Raw genomic sequence first — 13799 nt, 5'->3', positions numbered from 1 at the left:
TGCTAAAAGGAATTTTTAGAATTTAAAATTATTATTTTGGACGAATGTCTGTGCAGAATCTCTTCCCCCCAAAATTGATAATAACTTGTCAAATTCCATTCATGAACGATGATTAGGAAAAAACATGAACTTATTTAGATGCAGTACACCCAAGCTCAAACTAAAGCACTACTTTCTGAGTCGGCTGTCTATCGCTGAACCTCATTTTTTTAATTTTTTTGCGGGAGTGGTGAACCCTGGTTTCATGGGCGCTGCCATTTTGGAAATAGAAGTTGGTGATGAATGCGCTGGTGAATCAGGAAAAGTGTGCAATAACTGCAATTGGAAATAAAACTTTTAAAAAATGACAGAAAATTGAGTGAGTCTACTCTATATTTTTTCCCAAAAAAAGTTCACATTTAATGGAGTCAATTTGTTTATAAAGTGTAGTTATTTCATTTGATTAAATTGGCATAAGAGAGTATAAAGAGGAGCAAAAGAAACCGTTATATATATATATATATATATATATATATATATATATATATATATATATATATATATATATATATATATATATTTACCTAATGCTTTTTAATTTAGTGTAATGGATTAATATTTCAAATGAAGAATTTTAGGATGGAAGGTGTTGTTGATCATTGAAAGATAATCTAATAATTACATGACCTCATTTTGACTAGAAATAAAATGGCATGATGCTAATGCAGCCAACACGGCTCAAATCCTCGACGATTCATTTCCCCTAATCCACAACGCGGTAATCTCTTCATATAATCACTACATATTCAGTCGTACAATTTAAATCTCATCGGATGCTTCATAACTATTTACATAACGAAGTGAATATTCTTCACCAACATAAGAAGCATCCTTTGCCACGTTTGTACGTGGAAAACTCACACACACTGCAGCCAGTGGCTCCAGCATTGTCTGGTTGCCTGGCAACTGTCGGCGTGGCGTGGTTGCTAAGGCCATGTGGGAAGGGTGGGTGTGGGGTGGGGGGGTGATGCTGCTCTGATTTCCAGCTGAATTGAGGCAGTCAGTAGGGAGAAGCCCCCACCTCCCCACTTCCAGTCCGCACACAGGACTCTATTGAACAATAGTGCAGCGCCAACGGGCCCGAGGCTGGTCACACAAGCTCTCGTTCAGGGTCAACACTTGTGCTCATCCGTCAATCCTCTACGACAAATTAACTTAGAGCAAAGAGTGCGTTTAGGACATATGATGATGTAGACATCTCCGGCGCGGCACACGTTAATGTGAGGTGCAATTCTGGCAGCCTGCCATGTTGGAAGAGTGAAAAAGACAAGTAGGAAGAAGGGGGCAGTGTGTGGCGGAGGAGTCACACACGTGGTGCTGATCACAGATTGTGCAGTCAAAACACGACTAAAACAGCCAGACTTGCTGGGAAATATTTTCCAGCTGTGACATGCTAATGTCAAAACTGAGAAGGCTGCCACATGAATGGGTAGTTATAGTTGAATAATGGACTATGATTAGCTTATACGAGTGCTAGTGCGTTCACAGCAGGTGGCAACGTTGATCAGAAATGTAGCAAGTACAGACTATTAACACACTGGTGCTGCACCACAATAAACAAGCGCTCACTGTGCTAAGAAGAACAGGTTTTTATTAATAGTTTTGTAATACCATATATAATGCAATTGCATATTCTTTGGCGAAAATAAATCTTATAAACATTTTATCAACAGAGGTTAGCATACAAAAAACAAAATGTGTTGGTCTGAAAGACATGGCAGACAAACAGATACTGGGCTGGCAGTTTTTTTTTTTACTTACTTTCTTTTCTTTCTTTTTTTTTTTTTTTAAACCAATACAACTTAATCATACCCATACAGGAGCTGCAACATTAATTCGGAGAACCACATGACCGATATTCAATGAAAGCTGACAAACAACAAAGCAACTGCTGTCATGTATGGCATTAATTCTTGTGGCAGTTCTGCCTGTTTTGTGTTGTTTCACTCAGAGCAACAGAATCTTCCTTTGACAAGTGCTACAGAAAGAATGAGTGAGAACTCTTTATCGGGGTGGGGAACCATTTTGCATTCAGGAGCCAATTCAGTGTTCATAATAACCGCTGAAGGCCATATCAAATTGTTGAATAAAATGAATCTTAAAAGGGAAGTCAACCCCAAAATGTTCTTTATGATAATGTGTTCTATGCTTCTCCAATAGTCAAACAAAGTATTCTGATTATATGCGTTTGCGGAACAGGCGCTGCAATAGGAGAGACGGCCATTTTGCTGTCAACTGAAAATTACATCACAGTGCAAAAGGGCTCAGGTAACGACCAATCACAGCTCACCTCTTTTCTGATGCTTAACTATGATTGGTTGTTTCCTGAGCAACTGATTGTGACGTCATTTTCAGTTGACAGAAAGTGGCAAAATGACCGCCCCCCTGAGATGGATCAAAACAGGTGGCTTTTGCTGCTTAATTCTTATTCCACAAACAAGTTATTCATTAGAATGCAGTGTTTAGACTAGCGGGGGGTACATACAACATATTATTGTAAAACTAACAAAATAAAAAATGGGGATGACTTTCCCTATAACAATAAAATAAAAGATAAAAATACAAAAAAAAAAAAAGGGGGGGGGGGGGTCTCTTTACCTTAAAAAAAAAAAAAAAAACATCCAACAAATGTTTCTCTGAGGCCTTAATTGCTCTGCGGACTGGATCCCCACTCCTGATCAAAATGAACTGCGGGTCTGCAACTACACAAGCACCCTGGAGACTCCACGGGTCAGTCTGCTCCAATTTCCAGTGACAATCGCAATCATTCACAATTCTTGGAAGCATGACTGATGAGTGGCAGTAGTTTTCTGTAGTTAGCTCAAGTTAACATGAACATACACATGAAGACAAAACGTAAAATGATTAAATCAGAAATTCAACAGCACAAGAGGGACATGCGACATTTTGCACCACCCCAGTTGTACAATTTGGCAGCAAAAGAAGGGTTCTGTATGAATTTTGATAAACCTTTTCTATCCAGGCTAACAAAAAGCAAAGAAAATCTGGCAGTCATAGTTAAATTTCAAAAATAAAATTAAAACACCCGCTCAATGGACAATTGGCAAAAATACTTAATACAACACAAAAGGGAAAGTAGGGTGTATTGCTGCAAAATCAAAGCAGAGCAAGACAAAATACTTTTCAAGTGAAAAAAAAATTAAATGTGCCTCGTCATTCCTTTCAGATGACCAGTGTTTGATGGCGTTTCCACCTGATAAATTAATATTATAAATAAGGTAACGATTCATGAACAATCAATTTGTTCTTCTTTCACAGCAAAATAAGACCAGTGTATGCAAGAATTACCGTACGTCTGCAGCTTATTATGCTGAGACCAGATCTAATCATAAAGTGGCCGAAATTAACCAAAGGATTGGTTGCGTCACTACACTGCCCAGAGTCCGCTCACATTTCCTGTTAACAGGGTTCCCAAAACTGGGACATCAAGTCATGACTATCTATAACTATATTGTGGCAACAGGGAAACATAGTGACCATGGCCCCTCACAGTTTAACATCAGTGGCACATTCAATGTTTGGCACTGACAATGCAGGCTATACTTGCAGCCACACACCGTGGCACTTTTTTTTTTTCATCATACGGGATGAGATACGATTCTCTTTTCCTCATATTGTGAAGTACTTTTGATTTGAAAACCCAAATGTGAAATATGGCTTGCAACCGCCCAGTGAGCCGAAAGTAATCGGCTGACAGTAAACACGGCATTTCACAGCTTGAGGGGGGTTTTGTACTTCCTTATTTTGTTTTAAGGAGGAAGAGCAGCGAGAGGAACACAAGTGGCCGACCGGAAGTGAGGGCCAATCACGAGACTCGCGCACATCTTCATAAGGATTCCAGTTATGTGCAACTGTACTATCACGTTTATCATGCTTTGAACAAGCTCTACTTCAATTCTCCCCCAAATAAGACAGATCTTGCAACAGACTTTGATAAGGAATTAACTGCAAAAAATGTTGCAAAAAACAGTGGTTATTTACCACCCCCTTTACACAGGTCAGTACGCAATGAGTTCAGCAGCATGGCTACTTTTTTCCCCCCAAATGAGAAGAGTAACACTCTTGTCTCACCTTCGGTTTGGACTGAAGCAAATGCAGACTACAAAAACAAGTAAAAGCTATAGAGGAAATCCTGCACAGTGCAGAGGCAGATGTTCATTTGACGCACATTGAAAGACCAAAAGAGCAAAGCGGAGTGGCAAAGTTCGCAAGTAAAATTTGGCAGTGGCTGAGTAAATACTATCCCCCATTTTGCTTATCCTTACGTTTATGGCATAACAAGACAATAACGCGATTTCATTCATTCGTTTAAATGGATACTTGACTCATTGAGCCATTTTCAGCAGTAAAAAGTTAATATTTTGTCCAGAATTAATTTGATAACGTCATTATTTATTATTTTGCATAATTAATAACTTTAAAAACAAATTTTTCCACTTGCTTTCGACTGAAGATGACATCACCTGTGCTGAGGAAGTAGGTAACAATCATGGATCACCTGTTGTCTGGGTTTGGTCAGCAAACTGTGCCATGATTGGTCGTTACCTACTTCCTCAGCACAGGTGATGTCATATTCACTCGACAGAAAGTGGGAAAATTAGTTTTTAAACATATTAATTGTACATGAAAATAATGAAGTTACCAAATTCATTCTGGACAAAATATTACATTTGCTGCTGAAAATGGCTCAATGAGTCAAGCATCCCTTTAATTGCAGCTTAGCGAGCATCTATGGGGTGGAAAAAGTCACAATATTAAATGATGTGAAAAAGTTAAGGTTGTGGATTCATTATTGCATCTCTCACAAGAGGAGGTGTAGAGCACATTTTAAAACTGTGCATTTTTTTTTTTTTAGCACAAAATAGGGAAAACTTGTAACACCAGGAGGTTAGATTTTGTCTGTTACAAACATGCACTCATTGGCTTCATACATAGAATCACTTGGAAGAGGATACAAGTTTGAGGAGGAAGCATGCAACGCTTTGAGTTAGAAAAACCTTTCCCATTTTTCAGAGGAAAAAGAACATCTTGAGTCACCAATCGTCTATTTCGATAGAAGCAGGCAGGTCATTTTGGATCCGGTTCTCCATAGCCCAGACACCCCCCCGTATGCTGTGACTGCCCCCGAGTTGCAAAAGTCTCTTTATGGCTTTGTTCTCCTGTGTGAACAATACTATTGCCATTTGATTCGTTGGACAGAGATATCCCAAATAAACAACGAAAGAGAGGCTCAAAATGGCCAATATATGAGATGAGATAAGGAGAAGGAGGCACACTGGGAGATACAACTGTAGGGTTGAGGGGGGGTTATCAGGTGAGGGTTCACAGGGTCCGGAGTATCTTTATTTCCTGTTAAGTTTTGTGCTCTTGACATTGCGTTTGGAGCCCTCCGTGCAGCTGCGTATACCAGCGAGGTGCAGCAAGGAACCGGCGGCCTCTTTAAGCTCCTCATCCAGCTCTGGCTTGACCTCGCGCTCGCGCCGCGGCCTTTTGCCAGCAGGCCATTTGAAGGCCGACGGGCGGCGCTGCGTTTGGTTGGCGCCTCTCTCATCCCAGAGGTCGGAGTCCTCGTCGCTGTGGAAGCCCTCACTGCCGGCGCGGCGGGACTGCCTGCGGTCGCAACCACCTTCATCTAAGGAGGACAGGGAGGACGAGGAAGACCGGGAGGAGCAGCGCTGCAGGGCGACGCTGCTGTAGTTGTGGTCCTGCTTTGGATCGCTGCTCACTAGGACTGAGTCGGGTCTGGAGAGGTCCAGTGGGCTGTCAGAATTGCCTGCCAGGAGCAGATGTAGCAAAGAGTGATAAGTACGACACCAAGTGAAAAACAACAGTTTAAAAGTTGCTTCGAGCTTACTGAAATATACATTCGAAACAGGAATGTGCATTTGAGTCTCGTTCTGTGATCAGATATGGGACAGATTGAGCACAATAATGCCGCCCTGGGCAATGGTGTCATAGTGGAGGTCTTTATGGATGTAGCTCAACATCCCATAGCTGATGTCATATTGTTCTTTAGACCGCAAATTAACTGAGGCCAAAACAGCACCTTGACACGTAGTGCTCTCCATTTTGCCCAATTAAATCAGAAATCAACAAATTTCTTACAGGGGAAGTCAACCTTAAACATTTCTTGACAATAACATGTTATGTGACCTCACTAGTCTAAACATGACATTTGAGGAATATGAGTTATACAGCAAAATCCAGCCATTTTCATCCTTCTCAGGGGGAGGCCATTTTGCCACTTGCTGTCGACTGAAGATGACATCACAGTTGTGCAGAATCAGGCAACGACCAATCACAGCTCACCTGTTTTCCGAAATTGAGGTGTGATTGGTTGTTACCTGAGCCCTGAGCAACTGTGATGTCATCTTCAGTCGACAGCAAGTGGCAAAATGGCCGCCCCTTGAGATGGATAAAAACAGGTGGATTTTGCTGCTTAATTCATATTCCACTAACACAATACTAGTCAGAATGCCATATTTAGACTCGTGGGGCTGCATAGAACATTATTGGCAAGAATCTTTTTGGGTTGACTTGCCCTGTAATGATCAAATAGTCAATTATTATGCACATGCCAAATTCTAATAGTATGAAAGGGATGCTTGACTCATTGAGCCATTTTCAGCAGTAAAAGGTTAATATTTCATCCAGAATGAATTGGATAACTTTTTTATTTTTCTTGAATAAATAATAACTTTAAAAAAGAATTTTTCCCCTTACTGTCAACTGAAGATGACATCACCTGTGTTGAGGAAGTAACAACCAATCATGAATCACCTGTTTTCTGGGTTTGGTCAGCAAACTCAGCACAGGTGATGTCATCTTCAGTTGACAGCAAAGGGAAAATTTGTATTTTAAGGAAATAATTGTGTTACCAAATTAATTCTGGACAAAATATTAACTTTTTGCTGATGAAAAAGGCCCAATGAGTCAAGTATCCCTTTAATAATATTGACAGCAATGAATTAAGTGTTTTTCCAAGAATCTATTATTAACCATGTACCAAGTCCTCTGGTTGAATTAATCAAATGTTTAAAATTACATTATGAACACAGATGAGGGAGGTGCCCAAATGAATCAGCAGACAAATAAAAAAAAACACTTAAGCAATGGGATGGATGCTATGTGCGTGGTTGCTGTTGGATTCTCTTACATGGGTCAACGTGGTGCCCTGGGGCAGAGTTTAAGAGCATCATGGCAGTGGCAGCATCAATATCAGACTCTGGAAGAGGAGAGAACATGCAGGGTGGTCAGTCCTAAGGTGTGAGAGTATGACAGCAGGGCGCTTCTGTCGCGTAATCATTACTCAAGCCCTGTTTGTGCCACAAAATATCTTGATTGATAAGTAATTGAACTGTATGGTACCACTTTTTAGCACCCTCCTATAAGGGTAACAAGTAAAACAACCCCCTGCAGTCAGTTGCTGCGCAACAGAGTAGTCATTTTTAAAGTCTTCTTCCTACCAACAGCGTTTCAGTTAGCATTGTGTATACCCACTTCTAAATCCCCCCCAATATGCACAGTTCAGTAATATATACGAGCCAGATTACCAATTTTTTACTCACAGATGGTGAAGCCATGGCCCACCTTCCTCTGCCTCTAATTGGCTGGTATCCCCTGCCTTCGCTGATTAGATTGGCTAACTTTAGGCATGAGGTCTGTTGAACCAATCAGAGGCAGAGTAGGGTGCACCATGCGGAGGAAAATAATCCTTCAAATAGTGTCCAGAGCTGTGATGACGGCCTGGAGTTTTAGCTCAATGGAAGCATTTTGCACTGAAGACTTGCTCATGGTGTGAGTTTGATCCATGGGGTGGGCACTAACGATTTCACACTAAACTACATGAATTAGTTAGTAAATAGGATGGGAGTTGCTTTTAAAGTCAGTTAAGGTACAGCAATGGGGACAAATACTTCAAGATTCGGCCTAAAACATTATTGAAGTCTTCTAATAGTGATCGTTTCTCATTATTTTTGTTGATTATTCACTATTTATACTGTATTGTGATAAATACATTTTACAATAATTAAAGCTGCTTGTGTTACCATTAACAACAGCAAACGGCTCATAATCAAGTCATGATAATTTTATTATTGTGAGCAAGTACAAATGACAGATTTTTGTTATATGTCCCGTTTCTAAAACAGGAATTTTTTCTTGACTAAAGAAATTAATAAATTGAAAAAGTAGACTATACCCACTTCTCCAGGGACCACTACACTACTGCCAGCAGCAATACGACACCAAGGAAAATACAAAATGCTGAATGTCCTCACTGTTAATCTTAGTTTGCTTGTTTATTTCTGCGAGATTTACATAGCTGATGAAGTCATTGCTATCCCACCTGCCCACCTAATGGTGGAACTGCAAGCCATACCACGATGTATCTATTCCAAACAGTACTGTTGCAAGATGAGCTTAAGTGTACTACTTGATGGCTAAGGTGACCCAAAATATGCCTAAGGAATAGACTGGACAAAACAAAGATTCATCAAAACAAAGCAGAGGATAACTTCATGCCACTGATAGGCAGAATGTATCCCATCTTCTCAGACCTGACAAAGTGTCTAAAAGCCTCATGGCTCACTTCTGGGGCTCTAAATTATTAATGATTACAGCAAGATTGAGTGCTCCACACTCAGCACCAGTGGAACCTCTGCCTGTTGTCAAGGTTACAAATCTAAGAGGCAGAGAGAGTGGGGAGCTAAAGCTGAGGCATCGAATGGACCACATGAGGCATCAATGACTTGAAAGTAATAAATCAAACTAAGAATTGCGGTGATGGGGGGGGGGGGGGGGGTGCTGGATGTTCTGTGACTGAAATGCACAAAAGCGCCACAATTGCGATACATTCACAAGCGCACTACAACAGAAGCACAAAGCTGTAAAGCATGTGAGCATAGAAAGACCGAGAGCTCTGCCTCACCTTTAAATGAGCAACCTTGCAGAAAGAGATGGCGAGGGGGTGAGGAGGCACTGCAGGAGAGATTTAAAAAAAAGAAAAAAACAAGAACCATAAAGTATCTTACTTGAATTTAAAAAGTGTGTTTAAAGAACTACTAGAACCCATCAAAATGACACCATAAAAGCATCTTCAATTTCTAAGAACTAAGGCCATTTAACTCAAAATGATGTTCTGACTTGATGGCCTGAGAACAATTTCCTGCATCGTCACATCCTGTCACAATTTACTGTGGTGAAAGAATAAGGGTCACCTGGGCGGGGAGGCGGGCGGTGTATAGAAGGCATGCGCGGCGGGAAAGTGCTGCTTCTTAAGGGCTTGAATCAAGTTGGGGCGGTATTCTGGGTCCACGCACCACAGAGAACCTTTTCCATTGGCCTGTAATGAGAGAAAAATATGTTGAGAATATAAAGAATCCATCCATCCTTTATTTTTCTTTGTTTTAATAAATGAAATCCTCCATCAAAACAACACAATTAATTCCTAAGAGCGCACCTAAAATATTTAACCTGCGAGTTTTTGAAAGTGTTAAGGCCTAGATACACCAATCCGACGTCAGCACGTCGCATGGAAAAATAACGTAAATACACACCGCACCGACCCCGTCTATTACGTACCTTCAGCGCATGCATGCAAAGTAATTCCCCTCCATATCATCAGCGGCGGTAGTCATTATTCCTAAAGGCAACCGCGATATAAAAATGTAAACATACCGGTTACTTTTTCTCGCATGATGTCCTCCCACGTGAATGAAACCCTTCAACTTTTTGCACAGTATTGTATAAAAGTAAATCCTACCTTCTATATCCAGTAGCGTCCCCATGTCATGCCATAGTTTAGCTTTCATACCTTTGTTGGCAAACCTTTTAACTGTAATATCTAGGGATATAATCATAATCATCATGTTACAATATCACGATATGATGGTCACAATAATTCACGATAATTAAATTGTGGGGATGTTGGCAATACAAACAAGTCACAATATTGTAAAAAAAAAAAAAAAAAAAAATCCCAGCTCATACTAAACCCCCCACAATATTGTGCTTTTGTACATAACAGCAATGCATATAAACAATATAACACTTAATATTGAGGGACTTGCTAACGCAAGCACACATTGAGTTCCTCTAAATATTGACTCAATTCACAAGCATATTACGTACCCCTTCATCTGACCATCCATCCATCCATCCATCTATCCATCCAGTGGATTTTAAACATAGAAGGGCCAAAACATGCCTTGTGAAAATTAAACTGCACTAAAAAAAACAAAAAAAACACTAGCCACCAGAGGGTGGTAGAACTGCATGAATGGAAATCAACCTGATGTGCTGCTTTTAATATTGTGACATGACGATGATGATATATTGTTGCAGTTTTAATATCACGATATTGCCGTCATCGTTACATCCCTAGTAATATCATACAATGCCGGTCTGTCTTGAACCAAAGAGACAAAGTCATCTTCCCGTTCTTCTGTCCAGACAGACATTGTACGTTCAAATGCGGAGGGTACATCAGGGTGACGATGCGCAAAATGAACCGGGACATTTTTTTTCCCCACTGATCAGACGACTCATGCCATTGGCCCAACACTGTCCGACTCCCGACGTTGGATTTGTGTATCTAGGCCTTAAAACTATCAGTCATGCCACAGTGATTTGGTTGACATATGACAGAAAACACAATGTAGAAATGTTTTTTTCATTGTTTGGCTGGCATCATTTTAAGTAACAACAGCAAACCTCTATCAACACAGACTTCTTTGCTACACATGGTTTGTTTATCTTGCTTGTTATGAGTCATATTGAATAGATATAAATTATTTTTAGGCCAACTGTCTCCCGATAGAAATTGCAACATTATTAATCTGCATTTACTGCACTACCTCATGAAAAACAGAATAAAAAGAACTATATATATATATATATATATATATATATATATATATATATATATATATATATATATATATATATATATATATACACACACACACATTTATAAATAAAAGATTGTGTCATTTCGGTATTTCTCCTGGTGAAGACCACCAATTTAACAAAGTTCCTCCACATGTTGTACAAACTGCTCCAATATAAACAATGAATCTGTCTGCTGGTGATGTGTGCGGGAGTGTGTTAACCGTCACATTATCTGATGGTGGTGTATTGTTGCCCAGTCTAAAGGAGCAAGCGAGGGAGGGTGGAAAATAACCTTGACTCACATTACCAGCCCGTCCCTGATGCAGGAAGAAGGAAATGTCTCCATGGCAACGGAAACCACCAGCCAGTGTCATGTGAAACTGGCGCTGGTCTGTCAGCAGACGAAGTGCTCACACTGTGCACCTGCATGCTGAGTGACTTGCTCTACACCATGTTGCTACTCGCAGAGCGCTAACCTCCCCCTATCCCCTCCTGTGGTGGAAAAATATCACGGTCTAGCCAGGCACAGTCCTGGCACCACGGGCTCTACCGGTCACAAGTCCAAACTCATACTGAAGCTCAATATGGCAATCATTGTGCCTCTACGTGGGCCGGCAGAAAACGGTTTCTGTCACAAATTGGGGCATCACTGTGTATGAGCAAATATTCTACTTGTGAGCATGGACATTGTATTCCAGGTTCAACCACTATACTTCTTGTTATATTAGAAAGATTACAAAGAAAGTGCTTTTAGATTGGCGACACGGTGTCCGAGTGGTTAGCACGTCTGCCTCCCAGTTCTGAGGACTCCAGTTCGAGTCCAGGCTCCAGCCTTCCTGGGTGGAGTTTGCATGTTCTCCCCGTGCCCGCGTGGGTCTTCTTCCGGGTACTCCGGTCTCCTCCCACATTCCAAAGACATGCATAGCAGGTTAATTGGGTGCTCCGAATTGTCCCTAGGTGTGCTTGTGAGTGTGGATGGTTGTTCGTCTCTGTGTGCCCTGCGATTGGCTGGCAACTAGTCCAGAGTGTCCCCCGCCTACTGCCCAGAACCAGCTGAGATAGGCGCCAGCACCCCCCGCGACCCTTGTGAGGAATAAGCGGTCAAGAAAATGGATGGATGGATGCTTTTAGATTTAGCCATGAATCACTTATACTAATGGGAGACGATCTCTTATATTAATCGACCATTCTACCACTGAGCCACGCCACCCCTAAATAATGAGATAAAACTCGACTGTACTAATTTGTCAGTGTGTAGAATGAGGAAGCATCTTAATGACATACCTTTCCTAAATTCCTTTCGACCTTGCGGAAGCATTTATTCAGGGAGAGATTGTGACGCACGGAGTTCTTCCATCCAGTGGGAGCATTGGAAAAGTAAGGGAAGTGCTCAAGAATCCAGCCATAGATTTCTTTGACAGGCAAAGATTTGCTAGGTGACTGCTCAATGGCCATGTAGATGAGGAGCGAAAACGAAAAAGGGGGTTTGGACTTCAACGAGTCCCGTTCTCGACCCCTACTGTGTGTTGAGGCTGTGGACGAAGATGAAGTTCCCTGGTTGGATCCGTAGTCTCCTTCGATGTCAAAGAGGGGGCTGCCACTGGGTTGAGCTTCAGGACCTCCTAACGTGAAGTTCTGCAGCAGGTTCTCATGGAGCCAGTTGAGGTTGGTGAGTTCTTCATCTTCAGTAGCTCCAGTTCGATCCACGCTGGTCGCAAGGGGACTAGAAGCGCACTCCGCCTCGGGCAGCGTTCCAACTCCACAAACACCTCGGAGCCATGTCCGCTCCTCTTGCATACCCGGAATTTCCGTTTTCTTGTCTGGTGACATCCCAATGATTGGACCCATTAAATCAAAGAGGTCTGTAGAAAAAGAGGAGATTTATATCAAATTGGTTATACATGATCAGTCAGAAATACAGTTGTTAAAGTTGGAATTATGTCAGCATTGTTTGCAACACATTTGTTTTCTTAAGATTTCCTTTGAGCTAAGCATATTGTGGTCTTCCTTTTGCATCTTAAATGTTTTCTAGGCCTGTGCCCCTCTCCTCCATGCAAGTATGGAGAGCCTCTTAGCTCGCCAGCTCTTGACTTTAGCCAAGGACTTTCAATGAGATCCTCTCAAGCAACTGAGCGGACTTAAGGCTCCACTCATTGACGCCCACCTCATTTCAGGCAAGACCTGGCTGCTCGTTATGTGTAAATGAGCATGCAACCCGCCAATGACTGCTGGAATCAAATGACTGCCTCCACCGTACAGCGGAAGGCTCGTTACAGGCTGATCCACATTATCAAGAATCAAGTCCTAATTTGTCACTTGCGAGATGATCAAAGTGGTGTACGTACGGTCCTTGAAGAGCTTTGTTCTCTTACAACTATAGGAAATTTCACACGCTAATGTAATTACTGTTAAGTACATTAAATGAGATGATGGCACTTCTTGTATAGAAGCAACCACCTGTTTTTACTCAAAAGCACAATATCAGTATAATGCCTTGGCAAAACTAAGCACAGACGTAGACATATTTCCCGTTAAAGTGCTTGATGTGTAAAAGTCAAAACAGCTGAGAGGAAAGCGATAGGTCTCATTACTTTTCAAGAGTAGCAGCAAAAAAATAAAATAAATAAAAAAAATTTAAAAAATAAAATAAAAATGTGATTGCGCATAGAAAACTGGTGGTGTTCAGTAACTCCAACAAGGTTAAGAACCACTGATTTATACTGATAATGTGAAACTTGGCCTGACCTGAAAATGTCATTCTTATTGTGCCTTACATTAATATTAACATCTACTGTATGTTTGAATGCATTCCCCCAACAAATACAAGTAAGCGCATTGTACACTGGTGA

General features: G+C 41.2%; 1 protein-coding gene across 5 annotated transcripts in view; it reads right to left on the bottom strand.

The window, feature by feature from the left end:
- Positions 1-1610: 1610 nt before the first annotated feature.
- The window catches only part of foxn2a (forkhead box N2a), a 37893-nt gene continuing 25704 nt past the window's right edge, over positions 1611-13799 (bottom strand). For all 5 annotated transcript variants that reach the window (XM_077496408.1, XM_077496410.1, XM_077496411.1 and 2 more), the window contains exons 2-6: positions 12235-12812; positions 9279-9403; positions 8990-9039; positions 7217-7285; positions 1611-5833 (exon numbers count right to left, since the gene is read on the bottom strand). In XM_077496408.1, the coding sequence (XP_077352534.1) occupies positions 5403-5833; positions 7217-7285; positions 8990-9039; positions 9279-9403; positions 12235-12812 (1253 nt within the window). In that variant the 3' untranslated portion in view covers positions 1611-5402. The remainder of the gene's footprint in view (positions 5834-7216; positions 7286-8989; positions 9040-9278; positions 9404-12234; positions 12813-13799) is intronic.

The sequence above is a fragment of the Festucalex cinctus genome, chromosome 14 (genome assembly GCF_051991245.1).
Source record: "Festucalex cinctus isolate MCC-2025b chromosome 14, RoL_Fcin_1.0, whole genome shotgun sequence".
Lineage (NCBI taxonomy): Eukaryota > Metazoa > Chordata > Actinopteri > Syngnathiformes > Syngnathidae > Festucalex > Festucalex cinctus.
Note: the sequence above shows the minus strand (reverse complement) of the source record. Positions and strands in the feature narration are given on the sequence as shown.